The 26614-nt window shown below is 45.9% G+C and overlaps 1 protein-coding gene across 1 annotated transcript in view; it reads right to left on the bottom strand.

Annotated features, from left to right (window-relative positions):
• CPPED1 (calcineurin like phosphoesterase domain containing 1) overlaps positions 1-26614 on the bottom strand; it is a 121526-nt gene that overhangs the window by 82195 nt on the left and 12717 nt on the right. Inside the window, exon 2 of the mRNA NM_001243581.1 lies at positions 15318-15536. Coding sequence (NP_001230510.1) covers positions 15318-15536 — 219 coding nt within the window. The remainder of the gene's footprint in view (positions 1-15317; positions 15537-26614) is intronic.

The following is a 26614-nucleotide window of genomic DNA, read 5'->3' as shown; positions in this document are numbered from 1 at the left end:
TAAAATGGATGGTGATTGGAGTTCCCGTCGTGGCGCAGCAGAAACAAATCAGACTAGGAACCATGAGGTTGCAGGTTCGATCCTGGCCTCGCTCAGTAGGTTGCAGACACAGCTTGGATCCAGTGCTGCTATAGCTGTGGTGGAGGCTGGCAGCTGTAGCTCTGACTAGACCCCTAGCCTGGGAACCTCATATGGCGAGGGTGCAGCCCTAAAAAAAAAAACAAAAAACAAACAAACAAAAAAACAACAAAAAACCTAAAATGGATGGTGATGCTGTTTGCACATCTTTCACTATATGAAAAGTCACAGCACTGTACATTTTAAATGGGTAAATTACAATGATATGGGAATGAGAGCTCAATAAAGCTTTTATTTTAAAAAAAGCACGTGGAAGTAACTGTATTTATTCGATGGTATTTAATGCCAGACCGTGCTCTGAGCACTTTAAGTTTTATGAGAAGCCCACCACGTAGGACCATTATTAGCTGCATTTTACAGATAAGAAACTCAGCTCCACGGAGATAAGGTAAATGGTCCAAGGTTACCTGGCTCATAAACAGGGCATCCGGGATCTGAATTTGAGCAATCCGACTTCGCAGCCGTTGTCCTTAACAACTGTACTTGCACACAGAGGCGCAGGCTCAGGCTGGGCCCCCGAGGAACTGGTCACCACAGAACACAGGCCACTATGTAAACACCCCCCCACCCCCACCCCGGCGGGACAATCCAAACACACGCCCAGGTCTCAGCCATTGAAAAGAGGGATGCAGCTCTGTACATCCTGCTCTGGAAAGACAAGAGAAATGATGCAAATAAGAGCTGTCTTTTTTCCTTTCACTTGTTCTTTTTATAAAACGCTCTACATGCAAGTAGATAATTTTCTAGCATTTTCCATGAAAAATTAATAATCATGGGTTTCTCTGAGGAGAAGTGGGGCAGTGGGGGCAGGAACATTGACTTTTTAAAAATTTCCCCTCTTTTGGCTGCCCCGTGGCATACAGAGTTCCCAGGCCAGGGATCAGATCTGAGCTGCAGTTGCAACCTATGCCACAGCTGTGACAACGCTGGATCCTTAACCCACTGTGCCAGACCAGGGGTTGAACCCGTGTTCCAGCACTGCGGAGATGCCGAGCCTGTTTCACCACAGTGAGAACTCTGACTTAGTCTTTTTAATGCCTTTTGGAAGTGTTTGATGTGATGTTTTGTACCAGCAGTGTGGCAGGGGCGACCCAATACTACTCCAGTTTCAAGACAGCCTTCTCTGACCCACCCAGTCAGGCTGGACCCTGCATCGGCTCACAGCGCCAGGCACCACGCCTGGCAGCACTCAGGCGGCCACCTTATTTCAGTTGTATGGCTTTCCCTTCCCTCCTCGCTCCCTGGCAGTAAGCATGCTGAGGACAGGGCTGGGCTTGATTCTTGCTAAGTCGGCCCTCCACACATAGTTGCTATTATTAATCAGACAAGCACATGAGAAAATGAATTGAGGTTGAATGATCTGATCTGAACCGCCCGAAGTCAAGGGCACAAGCAGTGAACAGGAGGACACTCGGCTGGAAGACACTAGGATTAGGGACACGTGGCCCCAGCGGCCTTGAGTGGAACTTAAGAAAAGGATTTACTCCTTCAATTAAAAACATTTACTTTCATCTCGTCCCAGAGAATTTATGGAGCCATAATCCTTTCCATCTCAAATCCTTTCCATTATCTTTTCCTAATTAATTGAGGTATGTAAATTCATTGATCTAAATCTTTGCAAGCATAAACATTAGTCACATGGTGATTTAGCACCACAGGGCTAGCAGATCAAGTTTAATCAGGTTCTACTGGTTTTTAAATTATACATGATATTACACAAGATGCATTTAATTTTGCACCTAACAGCTACAACTCATTACACTGGTTCCCAGACATTTATAGCCAATCTCTGCTGAATCTGTACTATGAACCAACTTAGGAGATAATTAATCAAATAAACTGGCATAATAGGAGCCTTTGGTGGGATATAAAATATACTTTACGGTGCTTCTGAAAAAAAACAAAAAGAGATTAAGGAAAATGTATTATCCAAGTGAAATTTCTAAAGTTGCTACCTTACAGATCAATACAGAATCTCTTCACAAGAATATTTATGGATTATGACAGCAGTATTTCACCCAAATAATACATAAAGAAAAAGAGCAGTAAATTTTGTGTACAACACAAATAATATAGCTTGAAAAGAACCTACCATGGTTTTCAAATAAACTGGGAACTGGAAAGAGCAATACAGAATCCCAAACATGCGGGTGAGTTTCTAATGTCTGCAGGTTACCAAATAGGTGTCCGCAGCAGCTGTGGCACTGAAATCTGCTCTCTTTTCCAACCTCTCATTATGGTTTTTCATTTCATGATATGATCATTTGACCAATTACCTGGTAATTGAACGCCTTTGGGATCATGCTTTTTAGTATTTCATTTAGTTGCAGATAATAGGCCCATTAAAGAGGTGAAATGCCTCAATTTCAGAAAATGAGTAGGGCAAAAACAATAAAAGGAAAGATGTATGTATTCCCATAAGCTAAGCATGAGCTAGAAATACACTGGTTGTGTCTACACTGTGTCAGTTCACCAGGGACCCTGCACGCTTCTGTGGCGTTCGTCTACCACTTCCAGGAAACCCCCGGGATGGCCAGAGGGGGCAGGTGGGGTCTGAAGTTGTTCTCGGAGGGCTGGCCTGGTATCTCCAAGCAGACCTTCTGAGCAGACTGCCATGGGTTCTCTGCCTAATGGCTTCAACAGTCCCACTCTGCTATAAGAGAGAGAATCGGAGCTCCAACATGAGAGAGAGGCAGTCAGACCCGGGACCAGGGATGGAAATCCCAAGACGACAGCTGTTAGGCTCAGAGAGGAACCACCAGGAAAGAGAGGGCTCTAGGAGAAATTTCTTCAGGAAGCTGACACTGAGAGAGTGCCTAATATGTTTAAATGCATTGACAGGAAATGAATGCACTTCTGCCTCTGGAAGAAGAGTCTGAAGTTGAACTAGTACATTAAAAAAATGAGGAGGGAGTTCTTGCTGTGGCTCAGCTGGTCAAGAACCTGACTAGTATCTATGAGGTTGTGGGTTTGATCCTTGGCCTTGTTCAGCGGGTTAAGGATCCAGCATTGCCAGCTGCAGCTCCAAATCAACCCCTAGTCTGGGAACTTCCATATGCCATGGGTACGGCCCTTAAAATTAAAAAAAAAAAAAAAAATGAAGATAAAGTGTCCATAGATGGGAATTGACAACAAGAGTACTTAGATCATAAATGCCTTTTGTCCCCTGGTTCCTTATCCTCCTACTGAGCCACAGAACCCGCGAGGAAGGGGCTGTGCAGATCTTCTCCCCACCCCACTCCCTGAAGCATCTGTGCAAATCACTGGATTCGGCCCAGGCAGATGGGGATCATGGGCCAGATGAAGCCTATTCTTGGACCCTATACCCAGGTTAAGCATCCTACCTCCAGGTGTCCTGTTGGACATCATTCGACTCAGTGCTGTAGAAGGGAACCTCAAAAGTTTCTTTTCAATCTAAGGTTTTTCTTTTTTCCTTCCTTCCTTCTTTTTTTGTCTTTTTAGGGCCGCACCTGCGACATATGGAGGTTCCCAGGCTAGGGGTCTAATTGGAGCTACAGCTGCTGGCCTATACCACAGCCACAGCAACGCTAGATTCGGGCCACATCTGTGACCTACACCACAGCTGGAGTCAACACCAGATCCTTAACCCACTGAGCGAGGCCAGAGATAGAACCTGCTTCCTCATGGGTGTTAGATTCATTTCCGCTGAGCCACGATGGGAACTCCTCAATCTAAGATTTTCTAAGAAGCGCTGTTCCCCTTAGATGGCTGTGACTTTATTTCCTGGACAACACTCTCCTTTCTCTCTGGCCAACCCTCCACCTTACCAACCACAACAGCCCTCGAGACCTGCCTCTTTGTTTCTATTGCTCGCCCTCTGGTCCTAACTTCCCATATGGACTTATATTTCCTTTGGTCCTGATTGGTTATTTCTTCTATTTTCCCATTGTCCGTTTCTGTCCATCTTAAGCCGTCTCAAATGCTTCCCTGGAACAAACAAATGAGACAAGGCGCTCTCAACTGTCAGTTTTTGAGCCAAACACTGGACAGCAGGGAGAAACAGTTTGGGAAAGAAAATTTTTTTTCTTCCCTTAATTAAAAGGTGATTGTTAACTAGCTCCTGTTTGTTATTGAGCTCATTTCTTTTTCAGGGAATAATCAAATGTCCACCCTTCCCCAGCTACAAGTAAGAAGCCTTTTTAGCCTTTAATTAAAGGAAGAGTTGCTGCCATTGAGTGTGTACTTTGGTCAATTATATTGTCCACACACTGACTAAATAAAGAGACAGTTCCAACCAGTCAAACAAGAATATGTTCACATGTGCGCACACAGAGCAGGGCTCTTAAACTGGAGTCCCTGGGGATCTGTGAACCTAGATGGGAAAAAACTATATTTTTGCTGACTTCTGATACTTAGCATTTCCTTCTACTATGACGTTAGGCAGAAAACCACAAAGTTATTCATGCTCCTGTGACTTTGTCACCACCAAGAAACCACGGGGCTTTTTCATACCCAGTTAGCACTGTTGCCAAAACCTGCAACAGTATTGCTCAAGCTGAGCTCTGCTTTGAAACTGTGGTAGTTATGAGCCTTGCTGTAGACTGTGTTATATAACAGATTCACAAGAGAGGTATGTATTTTACTCTATCATATTTTAAAATATTTTGATAACTCCACTTCAATATAAATGGTTTTCTGTGAAATCCTAAGCAGTTTATTTAATGCATTTGAAAACATTCTGCTGAGAGGTGGTCTGAAGGCTTCACCAAGCTGCCAAAGGGGTCGGGGCACAGGACCAGCTGAGATGTCCTGACCATGGACAGCACTGAGCACAGTCCCTCGGCCATGAGGCCATGGTGGTGGATGCTGGTGGATGCTGGTGGGGGGGGGGAGGATGACCTCTGCCCCCAGCAACGCTGCTTCAGATGGCACGCATCATCAGAAACAACTTTGCAAGCAATGCTCTGAGTGTGCTCATTAGCAACTTTAGGTAGATTAGTTCAAACCACTTTCCATCAGCCCCGGCAAAAGGGAGGTGCTGCTGCTGATTGTCTGGATGCCTCGGCAGTGCTTATAATGCTGTGAAGGAGCTGGGGAGCCCTGGGCTGGCTGATTGCTCTCGGCCACCACTTCTCAGCATCCAGCCTGCACACAACCTACAAGAACAGCCAAGGTCCGCAGGCCGGTCCACTCCAGGGCCTGGTGACATTTCACCCGAGGAGCGATCACTTTGTTGCATCCATGGAACCCCCCCACCTCCATGTTTCTGTAGGTGAAGCTGTGTGGTAAAGTGTCTTTAAATTGTCACATTTCTTGGAGCCTGGAACAGGCACTGAAAAATAACAACTCAAGACTATACCAAGGAATTGAACATGAGTTTACTGAGCTTCTTTTAAAAACAATAGGAACAAATTCTGCTGTAATAGGGACCAAAGGGTTTCCATTCAACGAATCTTCCAAGTCCCTAGGGCGTGGTGGGCAGTGCAGGTGCCTGTCTGTGTACCACAGGGGCTGAGATGCTGTTGCACGGAAGAGGTGATACCAGTGTGGCCAGTCCCCAAGAGAGGTCCTCCTGGAAACTACAGAGTGAAGCGCCTAGTATTCACTCTGGGCCAGCACTAGAGCAGGTCCCCAATGGTCAACCCGCCTGACTTCAAGCCCAGAGAAAAGCTGACCTCGTACACAAGGAGCAGCTCTGGTGGCAGCACTGTTCGGGTCATCGTTCCCAGTGATGGCCAGGAGAGAGGACAGAGCAATTAGGAGACTTCAACCCACAGAAAGCAATGCAGTTACCAAAAGCCTGACATCAGCCTCTATGCTGCAGCACAAAAGGATTCTCCAGATAGATTCGAGGGGGGAAAAGCAAGGCACAGAACGATGTACACAGAATGATGACATTTCTATAAGACCAGGCTGCTTATAAACACACGCCCTTCTAACTATGGTGACCCGCAGGGAAGGACCTGGGTAGAGGTGACACAGTTTATTCCAGATACAGATTTTAAAGATGTACAAAGAGAAGGTGTTCACCTATTACCTGTATAATTTTTGAAAAATCTAATAGTAAAATGGATCCATAGCTACCAAGTTTGAATCCTACAAAAGAAGCGAATGACAAAAAACAAATAATTTCATGTTTCCATGGGTCCACAGTTGTCCTTTCTAGGTCAAGCACGGATTTCTGTCTGTTTTAATCACTGACGTGGCACAAGCATCTGAAACCACGCCTGGCACAAAGTAAGCACCCAGAGAGATGTGTTAAATAACTGACTTGGTTGCTCACCTAATCCAGAAATTTGTACTGGGTGCCTACCCTGCGCCAGCTACTTGCTAAGGGCCATGGGAAACATACAGTGATTTATTTGACCTGCATTCAATCCTACTACAGACACACATACTCGCTGCCCTTGAGGAACTCAGTACTAAGCCCGGAGAAGGTGAACTGAACAAAGATTGCAGGAGGGAGATAAAGTCCCCCCCACACACACACAATACCAACAGCCTTAATCTCGGCTTTGGTTTTCAAAATTATGCCTCTGAGGCTTTGCTTATCATAGTCCCTCTTGTACCAGAATTACATTTCTCTTCCATGTTTGTGTCCGTCCAGCTGGGGGAAAATGAATACCACCAGCCTTCCTGGATTATGTGAATCACAGAAGGACAAATGGCTTGTTCTTCGCCTGAAGTCCAGCACACCAAAGTGTCTTGCTTTATTCCCCACTTCTACCCATTCATCACAGAATGAGAAATCTCCAGGCAGGGAAGGAGTGTTGTCAGTCATGGCCACAGCTCCTCTTAGGTGGACCTTGACCCTGTCCTTCACATCTAATTTAAGGTGAGGGGCTATCAAGCCAGATGAAATAGAACTTTTCAGGTCTCACTTGGGTCCTGTGGGAAACCGCACTTCCACATATCAGCAGGTCTTCACGGTCCCCCAGTGTCTCCATTCCTGAGCGCGTCCCCGCGGGTCCCTTTACACTTCAGCCTTGGGCAGTCATGTCTGCAGAAGCCCAGTCCTGCTCTACCTGGAATTCAGCCTTTTCCACCTAAGTGGATTATTGGGCGCTATCTATAGCCAACAGCACCTTTGGCCACATACCCTCTCTTTCAACTTCTGAATTCAATTCCATTCTCATATTCAGTCACCTTGGTCCCAATGGGAATGGGCCCCAAAATTCAAATATAAGATGCCTGGGAACATATGAACGTTAAAATCAAAATGTGGTTACTGTGATACAGTGGGTGAGCAGAAGTGAACTCAGGGAAATGACAGTAAATGGGGGGGGGGGAAGAACCTTCTACTTCAGGTGATGAAAAGTTTCTTCATGTATAGATTGCAAGGTATCAATACGGCAGATCCAACATGTTTTTATTCAAAATGCTTTGGGCCAGATCTGGTTGAAAGTCTGGAGTTTTTCAAACTTTAAAATAGCAATACTGGACAGAAGGTGCCTATTAAACTATGCCTCGAGCTGGGTCTCGGGCAGCAGCCCACCCCGGAAGACAGTAATGTTTCACCAGCACAACGTGTCAATGTTCTAAGTAGGATAAAGAGAGGCTACAAATAGCCTCATGTCAGTTCAGGTAAGTGTGGCTGCTGTAAACTGAAGTCTGGCACTTGCCATCAGCCTCTTCAGAGTAAAACGTGAGCCACTGCAGCTGCCGATGCTGACCCGCGGCAGCCCCTGAGTGGAGCTCAGGGTGGAGACCACGCGCGAGGCGCCCTGTGCTCTGGGAAAGCTGGAAGAACAGGTCTTCAGACAATTAGCTATTTTCAGGAGAAGATTCTATGAGCCTAAGATTCTATGAGATTTCTTGCATCTCCTCATAGCTAGAAAAACACTAAGATCCTTCATGATGACTCATGTCTGTGACCAGTAGTAACCTTCACGTGACCAGTTGACCAGCAGCAGCTTCTATAAAATGTGCACATTGCTGCAGGCACCTCCCCCTTCACCTTCAGGACTTAGATCTTGATATTTCCCCCTTTCCTCTTTGGGGCAGTAAATCAGAGTTATCTGAAATACTGCCTCCTGGGCTGTGATTCAGAGCTATCTAAAATACTGCCTCCTGGGCTGTGGTTCAGGGGACAACACAAAAGACATCACAGGTCATCTGTGAGAACAGCCAGTCCCACGGGTGGGCCAATAAGCCCGGCCCGAGGGAACTCCAGAAAGAAACAAAGACTGGCCCACAGTGGAGGTGTGTCTCAAAGGAGTGATTCTTCTCACAGAAACTGGTTTTCTGTAATCTTTTTCTGTAAATCTGGTTATCTGTAAACCTTTTGTTCCTACTACCTTCCCTGTGTTCCAAAACCTCACCTATCCTGGCTTCCCCCACGGCCTGCTTGGGGCGGTTTCTCAGGGCTACCTGAGATGCTGTTTCCTGGGCTTCGTCCTCATTTCACCCAAAATGAAATTTAACTTTCAACTTTTCAGGCTGTGCATGTTTTTAGTGGACACGGCCAACTGAGTTAGTTTCAACCTTAAACGAAAGATGCTTAGTGTGGAGCCCTCGCTGAACTTTGGAATGGCAGACAAGGGATGAAGCACAGGTGCACGACCCAAATCAAAGACACAGCGCTAAAGGAATCCACACTCACGGGTGTGGTTGTTTTCCTGAACATTTTGGTCAGGTTCCATCTGGGAAGCCCTGCACAGCAGAGGTCACTCCGCTCTAGTTATTCCAACTGGAGTTCAAAAAGGAAAACGAAACCCACACACTTAAAGCACTTCCCCTTGAAGAGGTAAGCTGACCAGGGGTAAGTCTAGGTAATTACTGCTCTCTCTCTCTTTTTTTTTTTTTTTTTTTTTGGTCTTTTTAGGGCCGCACCCATGGCATATGGAGGTTCCCAGGCTAGGGGTCGAATCGGAGCTGCAGCTGCCAGCCTACACCACAGCCACAGCAATGCGGGATCTGAGCTGTGTCTACAACCTACACCACAGCTCATGGCAACGCCAGATCCTTAGCCCACTGAGCAAGGCCAGGGATCGAACCTGCGTCCTCATGGATACTAGTCAGGTTCGTTAACGACGGAGCCATGACGGAAACTCCCAATCAATGGTCTCTTGCCCAACACTCTTATCTTGAAGAGCTGAAGGGAATTTTCACAAATCACTTGTGTATACACAAAACTTGTGTAGCACATGATACACTGAAAAGAAAAACCCCGAGGGCACTATGTTTCAGCCTTGTAAGTGCTTTTCAGACGTGACTGTCCATTAAGAGTCACCTGGGGGGATTTTGTTAAAACTCTGACTCTGCCTCATTAGGTCTGAGCGGGACAGAAAAGACTACATTTCAAACAAGCTCCTGGCTGCTGCCTGAGTCTCAGGTGACAAGGCTGCAGTAGAAGTGCGTACAAGTGCCTTGACGGACAGACTTGAGTGAGGTCCTGACTCTGAGGCAGAATAATAACTCAGGTAGTCAGTGTAGGAGCACGGGCTTTGCTGCAGTCTTTGATGTGGCTACTGGTTAACATTTGGGGCTTAAGGGCTCCAGGGAGTAACAACCCCACAGACCTTGTTTACTGCCTTGTTTACTACAGGGGGTATACCCACGTCCAGAAGGACTTTAATCTCTAACCCCTGAGACTCAATTACGGGAAGAGAAGGGCAAAGAAACCATGAGACTTACGGGACATTTCCACCCCTAAGACCCCTATTGGACAAGGACTGATATAGATAACTGGGCAAGGCCAGTGGGAAAAAAACACATCTTCCTGGACCCCATGTTGGTACCCCCATCTTTAAGGGATAAAAACCCCTATAGGACAATAGAGTGGGGGACTCTTCTTCTCCTTCCCAGTTGTCCTGGGAGCTATTTGCTTTCCTGTAATAAAGACTTTGCTTGTTGGGAGTTCCCATGGTTAACGAATCTGACTAGGAACCATGAGGTTGAGGGTTCGATCCCTGGCCTTGCTCAGTGGGTTGGGGATCCGGTGTTGCCGTGAGCTGTGGTGTAGGTCGCAGACACGGCTCAGATCCTGTGTTGCTGAGGCTCTGGTGTCGGCCGGCGGCTATAGCTCTGATTGGACCCCTAGCCTGGGAACCTCCATATGCTGCGGGAAGCAGCCCTGGAAAAGGCAAAAAAAAGAAAAGAAAAAAAAAAAAAAAAAAAAAAAGACTTTACTTGCTTGTTGCCTGCATGTTCTTGAAGTTCATTCTTTGGCTCCATGAACAAGAACCTGGATTCCGGTAACGTCTTTCTGGCATCAACTCTACCACTTACAGACTGAGGGACCCTGGGAAAAGTACTTAACTGCACTGAGCCAGTTTCCACCATCGGTCACAACAGAAAGAACAATGACACCTTTGTAGGACCTTAATGAGTGAGTAAGCATAGCTCCAGACAGATAACAGACCCTGAATTCATCCTATGCCAATCTGTGGTTGGCTGAAAAGTGGTCCCCCAAAGCTGTCCACACCCTCATCCCTGGAATCTATGAATATGTTACTTTATATGGCAAATGTGATCGAGGTAAAGAACTGAGGTGAAGAGACTACCCTGGGCTACCTGAGTGGGCCAGTGTGATCCCAAGGATGTTATAAGAGGGAAACAAGAGGGCATGAGTAACAGAATATGAGAGGATGAATCAAAGGTCAGTGAGGAGAGAAGATGCTACATTGCTGGCTTTGAAGTTGTAGGACGGGGCCTTGACCCAAGAAACGTGGGCAACCTCTAGAAGCGGGGACCTCCAGAAGGAGTATGGCCCAGTTTACACATCCGTCCTCCAGAACTGTAAAAGAATAAATTTGTGGGGTTTTTTTTCTTTCTTTTTTTTTTTTTTTTTTTTTTTTGTCTTTTTAGGGCCCCACCCGTGGCATATGGAGGTTCCCAGGCTAGGGATCTAATTGATCTAATTGGAGCTATGGCTGCCGGCCTACACCACAGCCACAGCAACATGGGATCCCTAACCCACTGAGCGAGGCCAGGGATCAAACCCACAACCTCATGGTTCTTAGTCAAATTCGTTTCCACTGTGCCAAGATGGGAACTCCTAAATTTGTGTTTTTTTAAGCCACTAAGTTTACATAATTTTTTTAATAGCTGCCATAGGAAACTAATACACCATCAATTGAAATAATGCTATCTACAATGGAATACTACTCAGCCATAAAAAAGAATGAAATAAGGCCATCTGCAGCAACACGGATGGACTTTGAAATTACTATACTAAGTGAAGTCAGGCAGAGAAAGACAAATATCATACGATATCACTTATATGTTGAATCCTATAAACAAAAGATACAAGCAGAAATAGAATCAGACACTGAAAAGAAACCTATGGTTACCAAAGAGGAAAGGGAGAGGGAGGGATAAATTAGGAGTTTGGGATTAACATACACACACTACTATATATAAAATAGACAGATAAGCTACTGTATAGCACAAGGAATGTTATTCGATCTTTTGTAATAACCTATAAGGGAAAAGAATCTAAAAAAAATGAGTGTACACGTGTACGCACATATTATATATACACATATGTGTGTATATATATTCATTATATACACACATAACTGTTGTGTATGTATATATTCATCATATACATACATATATATATGTGTATGTATACACATAACTGAATCAATTTGCTGTACACCTGAAACCAACACAACATTGTAAATCAACTATACTTCAATTAACAATTAATTAAGAATGCTAATGCAGGCTTGCCTCACGTTACACACAACAGAGGACTTCCTGAGGCTGAACTGACAGAAACAACATCATGTAACAGTTGCCCACATGGAGGTCAGTAAACAAAGAACCCTTCAAGGAGACTTTGCATCAAGGGAAGAATTGTCCCACTTTGCCCGTTTTGTGCGGTTACAGCCCTTGTGACCAAACAGGGTGAGACGCAAGCAAATAACAAACTGTGGCAAAGGCTGAAGCTCCTGCACTGCCCTCTACCTGTATCACCACATTCCTATCCTCGGCCTCTCACATCATCCATGAAACCTCACGAGGCTGCTGGGGACGGCACCCGTGGGTCGATGACAGAAGCAAGCAACCCTGGGCTTAAGGGTGAAGGACTGAAAAGCAATGGTCTCAATATCTGTGCAAGTCTTCATCTGCTACGTATCATAGAGAAGCTTGATGGAAGACGAAAATACCAAGACAACCCAAAAGACGCCTGCGGAATGCAAACATATGTTTCAAAACTAAACAGGCTTGGCGCTGCATTTCTTAGGCCTTTTCCTGCAGGCCTTGGCGCTAACGGCGCTGCTTAAACATCCTCGCTTGGGCATGTCCCTCACCAGACTCGAAGCTCCATGGAAGGACTGGGCTCTTGTTTCCATTGTATCCACAGCATCGAGGGCTCCAAACAGCGCTTAGTTTGTACACAATAGGTGTTTGTAGATGAACGAAGATTATGATAGATACTTACATTGCAAAAGCACATTATGACTGTCATTAGAAAAGGCACTATTTATGAAGCTCTTTGTATTCGATTGGAACCTGGAACTGCTTGGCCCATATTATTTATGGTAGACTTAAAAGTATGCTCTCTGATTTCGTTTGCCTATTAATATATGCATTTGATAATTAACAATGCGCTAAGAAGTCAAAGCAAATAATTACTTTTCTAGTATCTGCCCCTGCGTATGAACTAAATGAGGGGGAAGCCACTAATTGCATATTAAAAAATGCAATTAAATGCAAAAAAAAATGGTAACTCATTTCAAAAATATTCCGTTTAAATCTCAGACCATGATATTCAAAACAGTTACAGTCCTTTCCCTGGCTCAGTTACAACGCCACAAAGCAGACCAGATCTTCAGAACAGAGAGGAATTTCGCTCAGGTCACAATGAATATAAAACAAGTATTCAAAATCTGCCAGTTCATGTTTTCAAGGTCTTCTGACCAACTGGTAGGGTTGATCCTAAAAACTCTATCTTTTAATTTACTTACGTTCAGTACACGTTTATTTAAGAAGCAATATAATCACAAGGAATGCTTTTTATTTTAAAAACCTTATTTTGAAATATGACTGAATACATTAACATAATTCAGAACAAGTCAGTAAACATCTACAAGAACATGTTATGTAATTATAGTGAGTCTCATAATATTCTATTTTCAAAGGGGGGAAAAAAACCACTGGACAGAAAAGCAGTAAATTTGGAATCTGCTTCAAGTGTCCAGTAAAAGCAGACATTTGCTCACTGTGTGGTCCAGAGGGAGGGCGCTGGCTGATGCTATGGTGCCTTTGGGGCCAAAGGACTCCAAAGAAACCAGCTAACTGCAAACCAGACCGCTTGGAAGTAGCGTTAATCTGTTACATCAACTAAGGCATTACCTTGGTTTACCCTATCAACCAAAACTCAGGAGCCCTGCTGTGACTCCTGATGCCTTTAGAAACTAGGGTACTACGTGGTCCCTTTAGCGCTGCACAATCTTAGCACTTGGGAGCCCTCTGCCAAGAATCGCCAAGGACAGCCAAGGTCACAGGCAGCTAAGATTTTGCCTCTCCACAAAATCAAACTCAGCACCATCCTGGGACTGTGTTTCTCTACCAAGCTGCTGAGATGCTCACCACCTGCACAGAGGGAGAGCACATCTGCCCTGTATTGCGTCACCCCAGACTGTGGAGGCTTCACATTCTCACCGCATCAAGGGGCTCCTGGCTCAGAAACTGAGGCTCTAAGAAGGTAAGGGAGCTGGCCAAGTGCACCCAGTGCATCCGTGGTGGTTGTGGAGCTGGCATCGCAGCCACCTGGGCCCTAGCTCCTGTCCACTGCTTTGTTTTCCCTCGTCCCCATGCTGCCACCTTGGAACAGGTCCAAGAGCAGGACAGCCTGCTTCTCCAGGGATGACATCACAGAGTTCTACCCAGGGGGAGTCAATGACGTGAGCATGTCCGCCTTTGAGACTCTGTGTAAAACATGAGTAGATGGAGAACGAGGCAAAGTCTGGGGGGTTCTGCCTCTTGGTCACTGCCTGGACTTCAGGGAGAGCAATTCTGGGCAGCCCCTTCCCCATCCTCACACATTCACTCTGGGAGCATCCTCGAGAGAGAGGCTACCCACCAAGCGAGCCCTTGTAGAAGGAATGAGTGTAGCCAGGCTTCCTGCAGGGTGCCTCGGCTTCTAAAGTCATCAGAAATCACAGCAGGACTAAAGAGTCTTGGTTTACAAGGTAACATTACCCAAAACTAAACATCCACAGCAATGCAGTGTTTTCTGCAATGGCCTTTGGGTCATCTCGGTTCCACTCAGCAGAAACCAGGACACAGGCAGAGTGGCCCTGGGCATCGGCTCTGCCTCCCTGATGGACATGGGTGGTTTCCACTTGCTCATACCTGCTCACTGGGCTTTATCCTTGTCTGGGAGAGAAGAATATCATTGTAGGAAAGGGAGGGAAAAAAAAGAAGTGAGTTCTAGAAGGCATCTGTTATTTTTATATTCCCATTACCTCACCTTTCTTTAGGGGAACCATTCTGTTCTTCTGACCACTCGGCTGCAATGGAACTGACCCCACACTCTAGCTTCATGGGACGTGTGAGCAGGAAGGATATTGGTCTGGAACTTTGACTGGGACACCAAGAATAAGGCATTTCTTTCTGTTGTAGTTTCAATAAGAAGGACATAAACCTAGAGCTCCCAGGAGTCACTACCTAGAGAGAGCCTGCATGAGCATGAATTCAACTCAGAGGAAAGTCAGGCTGAGCAATGAAGAGATCAAGTACTAATAACAACCTCTGAATACCTGGATCCAGCCATACCTAAAGCCCAGATCTGCCCCTGGACTTTACAGTCTCATAAGGTAAATGCAAACTTTTGAAAAAAAAAAAAATCATTAATCCAGCTCACAACAGACTATCAGTGGAAACTGAAAAGGCACTAACAAATACAGGAGAAATCAAAGTATGATAAGAAGGGAAATGAAAGATTACATTTATGGATCTGAAAGCAGTTCAAGTTTGTCCCCGGGAAATGAAGAAAGGTGACACACAGGGACCTGTTCCATTTTTCATAGTAAGCTCAGATCATCAGAACTGTAGCTCTGCCTAATTACTGCGATTAATCTTGCCAAACTCTAAATGTAAAGCGAGTGTGGACTGTCTGATGTTTGAAACTACAACAGCAGTGAAGAGAAGGGGTAAGCCATTATAGAATAGAGATGTCTTTTAAAAGAAATCTTTTTTTTCTTTTTTCCCCATGGGGGCAGAGAAGAAGAAGAGGTTCACAGAGACAACCCGAGTCTTACCTGGCATGGCGTGGATGAGGTCCCCACACAGAACAAAGAATTTGGGTTTGGGGTTCAGCTTGTTGATGGCCTGCACGGCTTGCTCAGTGAGGCGGATCTCCTGTCCCCACTCATCACCACCATTGTCACAGTCCCCGGTGGACCAGGCCTTCATCAGTCCAAACTGTGGATCTGCACCTTGGATGAAGTAGAATGGGCCCTTCCATTCCCTTTCCTTTTCTTAAAAAAAAAAAAAAAAGAGAGAGAGAGAGAGCATGAGGGAGAATATTCTAACATCTGTCAAGGAAAGCATCCAGGTTAGTGGATACAATATTTTTCTTAAATTAAGTAGGTCATTTTAATAAGCTGCTGTTCAAACATACCATTTTCCTGTCATAGTCTAGAGGATTTTGATTTGTACTAATTATGCCTGGGACCTGGTGATTCCCCAAAGCCAGGCGAAACCACGTGGGCCGTAACAGCCGCGCAACCAAGCTGTTTGTTTAAAAGCTGGATGGCCAAGATGGAGCGCAGAGGCACCCCGGCCAGCCGTACATAGGATATTAATGTTCAATAGTTTTTTAATTAGAATTAAAAAAAAAAACCCAAATTGAAAGCTGCCAGAAGTATTATGTTTAAATGACGAGGTGAAGTGCTTTCAAATCTTTTACGCCAGGCTTAATGGCACGATTTGCACTGTTTCAGGGGATGTGACAAAATTTTAATTATAAAACTTGGAGCTCGGAAGCTCCGGTTATCTGGTGGGAAAGACAGTGCCAGAAATGAAATCTTAGTCAACGTGGGAAACAAACAAACAGAAAATGATGCTAACATCTCCAAAGCAGTACGATGTGGGCGCAGGTGAGGTGTGAGGCTGCAGGACGGGGTTAGGGGGATGTGACTGTTTATATTCTTGGAAAGCACTTAGGTCACCGGAACATGAATTATCCAGCTGCCCTTCCTAGTGGTTCTGCTGGCCCCAAGTGTCACAGGCCACGGATCTCCACCCCAACCTGTCAAAAGAACTGCAAACAGAGCTGCTATGGCCGAGCTGGAATGCCCATCAGTGGGCATGGAGGCCCACTGACTTTCAATCTTCTTTTGGGCCACAGAATCCTTTCTTCAGACAAAACCCTATGAAGCCGATCCATGTTGAAAACCAGGAGCCTCCTTTGTCCGAGTGGGCTCTGGGGACTCGCCCACCAGCCCCCGGAGTTTATCCTCAGCCTACAGAGGTGACATGACTTGCCTCACGGCAGCCCACAATCAACTTCGGGGGCAAGACTACCCCACAACCTTGAGACTGCTTTTTTTCTTTTTAACAAATGAATGTATTCTGAGGGTGAGCTGAATAAATGGCATGTCCTTTGGAAGTCATCAAGATCTTAGAATTTCCAAAAAGTTCCTTGGAATCATTTCATGTCTCTGTGTTTGAGTCATTCATTTTTTTAGTATTTACTGAGAGTCTGCTGTCTGCCAGGCCCTCTGTGAGGTGCTGATGACACACAGGTACCAAAGCAGGTAGGCCAAGACAGGTGAGGTCCCTGCTCTCCTGGGCTTGGTTCTCATGCGGGTCAGCAAACAAAGAAATGCACAGAGAACAGCCCAGAGGGTGCTAAAGACTCTACAGAGGATTAAGAGGGAAGCCACAGCTAATTCAAATCGGATGCACAGGGAAGGCCTCTCTGAGGCGGTGTCATTGAAGCTGAGATCTATAAGCTTTTAAAATTCCATGGCCACCCTCCATGCCTATCTTAGAGTCGATCTCAGGCTTTAGGCCTCCTTCCTTAGTTCCTTTTCCAGAACTTCAGACATGCATGTAAACAAATAAACCTACCTGTACCTACTTTCCAGACTAATTGTACAGGGGAGTGAATCCACCAGTTCCTGACCTACAGCTCAGAATGCCAGCTGTTCCGTCAAATCACAACTGACCTGAAGGGATCTGAATAAGGACTGCACTAAACCCTGTAGTGGGCATCTCACTGCCAAGGAGGTTCCCAAGCTAGGGGCTGAATTGGAGCTACAGCTGCTTCAATCGTCCAGCACCACAGCAGATTCAGCTCGTCTTCACTGAGCCCTTACTGTGTGGCAGAAAGACTCCAAGGTGCCCCCAAAAGTCCCTGGGTCGTGACATTCATATCCTTGTGCAATCCCCTCCCCTTGAGTGTGGGCTAGACCTGGTGACATGCGTCTGCTAAGCGGAACACAGGGACAGGATGTGGCTTCAGAGACTGGCTAGACCAAGATGTGTGTTCCTCAGTGGATGAATGGATAAAGAAAATGTGGTGTACACATACCATGGAATACTATTCGGCCTAAAAAAAAGGAAATCCCACCATTTGGGACAATCTGGATGGGATGGGGAAGCTAAGTGGAATAGGCCGGTCACAGAAAGATAAATACTGCATGATTTTCATTTATACATGGAATCCCAAAGAGTCAAATGCACAGAGGCAGAGAGCAGAATGGTGGTTTCCAGGGCACTGGGGCGGTGATGATCAAAGAGTACCAAGTGTGGAGTTCCCGGCATGGCTCAGTGGTTAAGGAACCTGACTAGGATCCATAAGCATGCAGGTTCGATCCCTGGCCTCAGTCAGTGGATTAAGGATCCTGTGTTGCCATGAGCTGTGGTGTAGGTCACAGGCGAGGCTCAGATCCCAAGTTGCTGTGGCTGTAGTACAGGCCAGCGGCTGCAGCTCCGATTCAACCCCTAGCCTGGGAACCTCCATAGGCCCTGATGAGCAGCCCTCTGGAGGGGAGGCCAGCGTGACAAGGAACTGAGGGAAGCCTCCGGCCAACAGCCTGTGAAGAGCAGAGGCCTTCCAGGCAGCAACCTGACAGGTACCAAACCCTGCCAACAAGCACGTGAGTGAACATGGAAGAGGGTCCTCCCTGGGCGAGCTTTCTGATGAGACCACATCCCAGATGAGATCTTGATGGAACCCTGGTGAGACCTTGCAGCAGGACTCAGCTAGGCTGCGCCCAGAATCCTGATGGAAACTTAGAAGTAATGCCAGTGAGTTGTCTCAAGTGGCCAAGCTTCCAGGTAATTTGTGATGCGGTACTAGATATGCAGGGATCAGGCGTTAAAGATAAAGGGTCAGGAAGGAGTCAGCAAAACTTCTTCAAGAGCTCAAGGTTGGTGTCACGAAAAAAAACTGAGATTCTGATTTGTGTTTTAAAGTTAATTGTTGGCACCATTTATTTATTTTACCCAAAGAATAACCTCTGTGCACTTCTGAAAGCTTTCAGCTATGTTTCTGTTTCTGAGGCAGTTTGCAGAGCTGTTTAAATGGGATAAATTCATCAGGGAGATGACTGTCACCCCAAGGTTGGCGCATAAATCAATCTGCTACAACAAACAGAATTTATAAATAGTTTCCTATAGCGAATGTTCTAATGAACACAGTTTCCTACGTCCAACGCTCGTCATCTAGAAAAGTCAATCGTCTTTGGAGGTATTAAAATAAATCTTTCATTATTACTCCTTTATTTAGTAAATTTTAGAAAGAATCTCAATCTTATGACCATAAAGCACCAAATAAACAGATTTGACCTAAAATGAGTGACAGCTCATACGTCATTATCCATCTACCTTACCTATCTGATAAAAGCAATTGGATGACTCAGGGTTCTGCATTCTCAGAAGCAGCGGGATCCTCTTAAAGTTCTTGCTACAGAAGTTTGCGGTCTTTGGTCTCATCCTAATTTTATTTATTTATTTATTTATTTGTCTTCTTGCTATTTCTTTGGGCCGCTCCCGCGGCATATGAAGATTCCCAGGCTAGGGGTCGAATCGGAGCTGTAGCCCCCAGCCTACGCCAGAGCCACAGCAACGTAGGATCTGAGCCTCGTCTGCAACCTACACCACAGCTCACGGCAACGCCAGATCGTTAACCCACTGAGCAAGGGCAGGGATGGAACCTGCAACCCCATGGTTCCTAGTCGGATTCGTTAACCACTGCGCCACGACGGGAACTCCCATCTTAATTTTAATCAAGGCTGAATTCAAGATATTTGAGGCTTGCAAGGCTTAGTACTAGATGGAAGAATCTTCTGTAAACACGTACTTCGCCACCCCTCAGAATGGCAGATTTTTATATTAGGAAAGTGAATTCTTTTTTTTTTTTTTGCTTTTTAGGGCTGCACCCGAGGCATATGGAGGTTCCCGGGCTAGAGGTCTAATTGAAGCTACAGCTGCTGGCCTACACCACAGCCACAACAACACAGGATTCAAGCCTCCACCTACACCACAGCTCATGGCAACTCCGGATCCTTAACCCACTGAGCAAGGCCAGGGATCAAACCTGCATCCTCATGGATGCTAGTAAGATTCGTTAACCACTGAGCCACGAGGGAAACTCCAGGAAAGTGAATTTTTATAAAGATTTGCACTAAGTTATTTCACCAAAGCCCAGAGTTACCCCCAGGGTAGGGCACAGGTATTAGCTGACCAACATCTACAAAAGCCTGGGAGAGTATGCGATGCCACCCTTTCCGGGAAGAGCCAGGTCTGCCCCCAGCACAGACCAACTTCCCTCTTTAGACACCCTGAAAGCCAAGTTCCAGCAGCCCGAACCACGGAAGTCTGGAAATACACAATCAGGGCGCTTTAAAAAAACACTTAGGGATCCAGTGATTTTTGTTTGTTGGGCTGCTTTGGTTTTAATTTCCATAGTCAAAGAACCTGGTGAGACAGGCTGGTAAACTCCTGACAACGCAAACGAGGAAGCCTAAGAAGCTGAAGTCCCTGGAAACAGCAGCTGAGGAAGAAGGTGAAGATGATGACAGTGTGGCAATGACACGGGCTGCAGACAGCCACGGAGTGGGGGTAGGGGGCAGGGCTGAGCCCCCACCTCAGCCCTCAAGGTGCAGCCTATGAGCGAGCAACAACGCCATCACCTGGGAACTTGCTGCACCAGCAGAGCCTCAAGCCCACCCCAGGCCTCCTAAGGCAGAGTCTGCACCTGAACCAATCCCCAGGTGATTTTATGCAAATCCAAGCTTGAGAAGCACTGGCTTGCAACTAATCAAGGAGCTGCTTAGACGTGTTTTATAATAGCAACAGTTTCCCTAAATTGAAATAATGTCTGGGGGAGGGGGTGGTTTATTGTTAGTGGTTGTGGTTGTTTTGCAAATTTTCGTATTCATTCTAATGCCCTGCCTGGGTCTAAATCAGGTGATTTGGTCCTAAACATTTCTTGGTATTACCCATTACTATCTAATCATGTCCCTTTAAATTGCCTTCCCAAACCAATTGAACATTCTTGGTAAAACTTCGAAGATTCAAAGTAAGAACTTAATCAGGAAATACATGACTAATTAGTGAGTTCTAACACTGCAGATTTTGACATGATATCACGGCATATGAGAGCACCCATTAGCAAGTGTGTGTGTGCAGCATACACAAAAGTGTGTTCTCAGGAGTTCCCATCGTGGCACAGTTCCCATCGTGGCACAGCCATTAACGAATCTGACTAGGAACCATGAGATTGCAGGTTCAATCCCTGGCCCTGCTCAGTGGGTTAAGGATCCAGTGTTGCCATGAGCTGTGGTGTAGGTTGCAGACGCAGCTCGGATCCCGAGTTGCTGTGGCTGTGGTGTAGGCCGGTGGCTACAGCTCCGATTACACCCCTAGCCTGGGAACCTCCATATGCCGAGGGAGTGGGCCTAGAAAAGGCAAAAAGACTAAAAAAAAAAGGTGTGTTTTCAAATGAACAAGAGAGGCATTCTTTTGTCCAAGTTCGATACAAGAATGCAGTCAGGGACTCTAATTGGCAACTGTGATAAAGCTAAGGTCAAATTCTGAGATAAACTAAGCACTTTAGAATGAATGAATTAAAGAATAAAATGAGTTGATTAAGAAATATTTCTAATCCTGATGGTCCCAAAAAAAGATTGTAATCTTTTGAAACATTTGACCCAAACCTCTGGATAATGGTTCTTTGTGTTAAGACACAGTAAAGCACACATTCATTTAACTAAAAACACCTCAATCTGCTAGGCGTAAGACTGTCTACAGTGAATTCAAATTTTTCAATGTTAATTTTTTTTGATTTGGTCTTTTACAGGGCCGTTTCCGAGACATATGGAGGTTCCCAGGCTAGAGGTCTAATCAGAGCTGTGGCAGCCAGCCTACCCTACAGCCACAGCAACTTGGGATCCGAGCCACATCTGCGACCTACACCATAGCTGACAGCAATGCCCGATCCTTAACCCACTGAGAGAGGCCAGGGATCAAACCTGTAACCTCATGGTTTCTAGTCGGGTTTGTTAACCACTGAGCCACGATGGAAACTCTTCGATGTTAACTTTTTGTCTTTGTCCTTTTTTTTTTTTAAGGGCCATGCTTGCGGCATATGGAAATTCCCAGGCTAGGGGTCAAATCAGAGCTGCAGCTGCCGGCTACACCACTGCCAAAGCAGCGCAGGATCTGAGCGCATCTGTGACCTACACCACAGCTCATGGCAATGCTGGATCCTTAAGCCACTGAGTGAGGCCAGGGATCAAACTCATGTCCTCATAGACGCTAGTTGGATTTGTTACTGCTAAGCCACTATGGGAATTCCCAATGTTAATTTTTTAAACAAATTCAGAAATAGTGTATTAGCTATCTACCTATGTAACAAATTACCAGGAATGCGGGACCCCAAAACAAGACACACAGTTCATCTCACAGTTTCTGTAGTTCGAGAATCCCCGCACTGCTAAGCTGGTTAAGCTGGTAGTCTCACTCAGCATCTCACAAACTGCAATCCAATCCAAGTGTCCGCCAAGGCTGGGGTCTCATCTAAAGACACAGGTCAGGCAGCACATGCTTCCCAGCTCACCATGGTGGTTGTGGGCTGGGGACTGAGGGCACCTGTTCTTGCAGGCTGTCAATCAGAGGCCACGGGCAGTGCCTTGCCACATGGGCCTCTCCAATGCGGCAGTTCCTAACACGGAAATTTGTTCATCAAAGCCAGCAGGAGAGAGGGTTTGCTGGCAAACAAGTGATGATCTTATGTAAGGACGATGATGGAACTGACCGCTCCTCACTTTTAACACGTTCAATTCATTATAATCCAGTTGCTGGGCCAGCCCATGCTCAAAAGCAGGGGCTCACACAGGGATCACCAGGAGGCAGGGACTGTCTGCCACAGATGATAATACTCACTAACATGCTTCATTAACTCATCTCAGGGAACCACAAGTTTACACCTGACCCTCCCGGACCGAGCTGAGTGAACTCATTTATTGCAGCCCATCTTATGAAGGCTGAAGCCTTGCCTCGTAAGAGCCCACCTCTTGTCCCTAGAGACCTGTCTGAGGGAGTCACCTTAACCAACCCTCTTTTAACCAATGCAGGTATACTGATGATCCCGGAAAGATGATACCGGAATCCGAGTTCTTGTTCACAGTAGTCGAAGAATGAACTCCATGAACACACAGGCAGCAAGCAAGTCTTTATTTAAGAAAAGCAGGAGTTCCCATCGTGGGGCAGCGGAAACGAATCTGACTAGGAACCATGAGGTTGTGGTTTGATCCCTGGCCTCGCTCAGTGGGTTGAGGATCTGGCATCGTGTGGTGTAAGTTGCAGATGCGGCTTGGATCCTGTGTTGCTGTGGTTCTGGCATAGGCCGGCAGCAACAGCTCCAATTAGACCCCTAGCCTGGGAACCTCCATATGCTGCGGGGAAGCGGCCCTAGAAAAGGCAAAAAGACCAAAAAAAAAAAAAAAAATTATGCACCGAGCCCTGATTTTAGTGCAGGTGACTGCACAGGTGGGATCATAGAGGAGGTACATCCAGCTAGGAGCGCCGAGGTCTGTTCAAATGACCAGCCAGGGAAAAAAAAAAAAAAACAAGCTCCAAGCTACCGAAATAAACTGCCCTAATTTGGTATGTTACCGTCAACTACATCAAATTTTAAAATTAATTTTTAAATACATTTTAAAGGAAAAATTGGCCTCAGGAAGAAGTCTGATTCATCTGTCATAGTCAGAGTAACAAGATTTGGCCACTTGCAATGTTCAGCTAATGGATAGAGACTGCCACAGAAACAGTCCTTCAAAACTGAGGGATAAAAAGGACAGTGGATTTGGGGTGGAATTACGCCAGGGTCAAGTAAGCCCTGGGAGTCTCCTTGAAGCGTCACTGGGTACGAAGCAACCGGATACAAAGAGTCTCTAAAACCTTTAAAAATTCACACAATTCCTTCCCGTTAATCCTTCCTGTGAGATTCTGTTTATGTGCCAATATCCGGCCTGAAAGACAGATACTCAAACTGCAATCGCTCTTTACAGCGTGCACTTTCAATATCACGATCCAAACATTTTCTTGGATTTGTCTCTGCCAATATATTTCCTCTCACTCATTGTTGTTATATCTTTTGGGATATCTGTCAATTCTTAATGAAAGGTGACTTTTCAATATGTACCAAGAATTAGAAAGTTCATTGATCCTTTCATTACTACCAGCTAATCAATGACCAACTGTTATAAATTCATCCCCAAAAGCCAGTGAATCACGCCTTCCATCGCCCAACCCGGAAAAGGCCTACAGGAGCCAGCCATGCCACTAATTAATACCTACTCCTCGAATCATTTATAGTCTCATGATGGGCGAAACCTCTTCCTTTAGAGGCAACCTCAAATAAGGTGGGAGGGGATACAATGATAAATAGCTTTCCTAATTAAATTTTCGTAAATAAAAGTCTCATTTTCTCAATCTGGTTTGACTTTTGGAAGACAGAGGTAATATCACAGGATACTGGGTTAGGAAGTCTGATGGCGGGTAGTCTGATTCAAGAGGTTCCTGTCATTATGATGCCAGATTTATAGAATAATAATTATATAATTAAAATAATAGTAAATTATAAAATAATTTATAGAAATACATCCTATTTAAAAATTCAAAGTTTTGACTCCTGTTAACATCTCTCCCTCAAAGTGATAGAGGAGTTGGGACCTCAGAGGCCCTGTTTCTCCACTGGACTAGAAAGTTACAGAATTAACTTGGCATCATCACTCACACCTGAACACTTGGGTCAGGTGTTCATCAGTGCCCCCCTGGGGCATCACGACAGCTCCACGCAGCACTCCTGCTCCAGTTCACCCCGGACCATCACCGCCACCATGACTCTCCCTGAAGCACTTACTCTGGTCATCAAGCCCCCTAGCTAAAGGGCCACTGACTTCTCTCCATGAGGCAAGGCCCACGTTTGCTCTCCCTTTCCGTGCATCCCTTGGTCCCCAGCAAGCGGGAGGCATTCAGGAAACATTTGGAGAGGGGCTACATGAAGACGTCCACGGGTCCATGCTCATTCCAGCACTTGGCGCTAGAATGTGGCCCGAAACCTTCCCAGCTGTACTGACTACTGTTCCCACGAGACCAGGAGGGTCTAAGCTGGGCATGATTTTCATCCCCACAGCTGGGCATGATGTCTGGAGGTCCTATTTCTGGATGTCACAGTGGGAGAGGCATGGTACTTCTGGCACCCAGGGGAGAGAGGCCAGAGACGGTGCTAAAGATCCCATATTAGATATGGCAGCCGCACACAAAGAAGGATCCAGTCCATGTCAAGGCCAAGTTGAGGAACCCTGCACAAGACACACCATAGGATCCTTCCAAATAGACCTCAAACAACCCCCATGCTTTCCCACCTCTGCTCCAGAAGAGGCTCTCCATGCCACCAACCTGCTGAGATTCTATCCCTCCCTTCCAGGCCAGCTCGACTGTCACCTCCCCAACAATCTCTCTCCCTCCGCTGTCATTTGATGCGCCTCTGCCTCCTTCCCTCCTTCTCAAGTGTGTTTTTTTAAATTTATTCATTTATTTATTTATTTATTTTTATGACTCAAATGAATTTATCACATCTGTAGCTGTACAATGATCATCACAATCCAATTTCAGAGGATCTTCATCCCACAACCCAAGCACATCCCCCCACCCTCAAGTATGTTCTGAGGACAGGCACCCTGTTGTCACCAGACAGTTGACAGGGGGCAAGGCCACAGGTCCCATTCCTTAAGACCTTCCAGAATGGTGGTGAGAAGGACAATGGACAGGTCAATAGCTAAGCTCATTACACACCTGCTCCTTGGTCCCACAGACGTAGTACAGAGAGGGAGACCACAGACGGAGCAACAGGTGGATGGGAGAGCAGTGAGGCAACACTGAGATGAGGTCTGAGGACGAGAAAGAGCCAGGCATGGGGGGGTGGGAGAGGGGCCTGTGGGGACACACCCCAAGCAGAGGGCACAGCAAGGGCCAGACCCTGAGACGAGGGACAAATATGAATACAGGGCAGGAACAAACACATCATACCTAGACACGGGTTTGGGGAAAGGCTTCAAGCCCTTGGACCACTTTGAGCCTCCGTTTCCCAAAGCCCTAACTTGGTCCTGGTACAGTGCAAAGCCTGAGGCTCAGATGCCAGGCTCAAACCCCATTTCCACCCTTTACCAACTTAGCTTTTTTGTTTTATGTTTTTAAAATATTAGTTTTTTTTTTTTTTTTTTTTAGGGCCGCACTCACAGCAAATGGAGGTTCCCAGGCTAGGGGTCTAAGTGGAGCTACAGCTGCCAGCCTACGCCACAGTCACAGCCACACCAGATCCGAGCCACGTCTGCGACCTACACCACAGCTCACGGCAATGCCGGATCCTTAACCCACTGAGAGAGGCTAGAGATCAAACCCGCAACCTCATGCTTCCTAGTTGGATTTGTTTCTGCCACACCAGGACAGGAACTCCATTTAAAAAAAAAAAAAAAAAAAAAAAAAAAGAGAGAGAGAGAATTTTTTTTCTTTACCAACTTTGTGACATAATGCAAGTTCCTTAACCTCTCTGGACCTCGGTGTCCTTATCTGCAAAGTGAAGAATAACCTCACCCACCTCAAAAGGGCTGTTGTGAAGAATCACTGAGTTAATACATGTAAAGCATTTGGACTTGGCACACAGGAAGCAGTCAAGTGTGAGCTCCTATAGCCGTGACTGTTTCTCATGGTTAATTCCTGCCCTGTCTTAGACAGAGCTTTCAAAATCTTAATCAGTTCTTTGTTTCCCATAGCACATAATGGGCCTCACAAAACATGTGATGTATGTGGATGTGTGTACACAACACACACTTAGATGCTTTGGGCTTAACGTCTTCTCCTTCACATCAAGTGGATATTGCTTTGGTTATCAAATGGCAAAGATGGGTACGTTTACAGCTGCCTGGAGGCTTTCTGGCTAAAGAGCAAATGCCAACGAAATGCAATTTTTGCAGTTTCTCGCAGTAGCCATCTGCACAGTGAATCACAATCTAAATGTCTTTAGCAATACCTCTCATTT

This window comes from Sus scrofa, chromosome 3, assembly GCF_000003025.6.
Source record: "Sus scrofa isolate TJ Tabasco breed Duroc chromosome 3, Sscrofa11.1, whole genome shotgun sequence".
NCBI classification, from domain to species: Eukaryota; Metazoa; Chordata; class Mammalia; order Artiodactyla; family Suidae; genus Sus; species Sus scrofa.
Note: the sequence above shows the minus strand (reverse complement) of the source record. Positions and strands in the feature narration are given on the sequence as shown.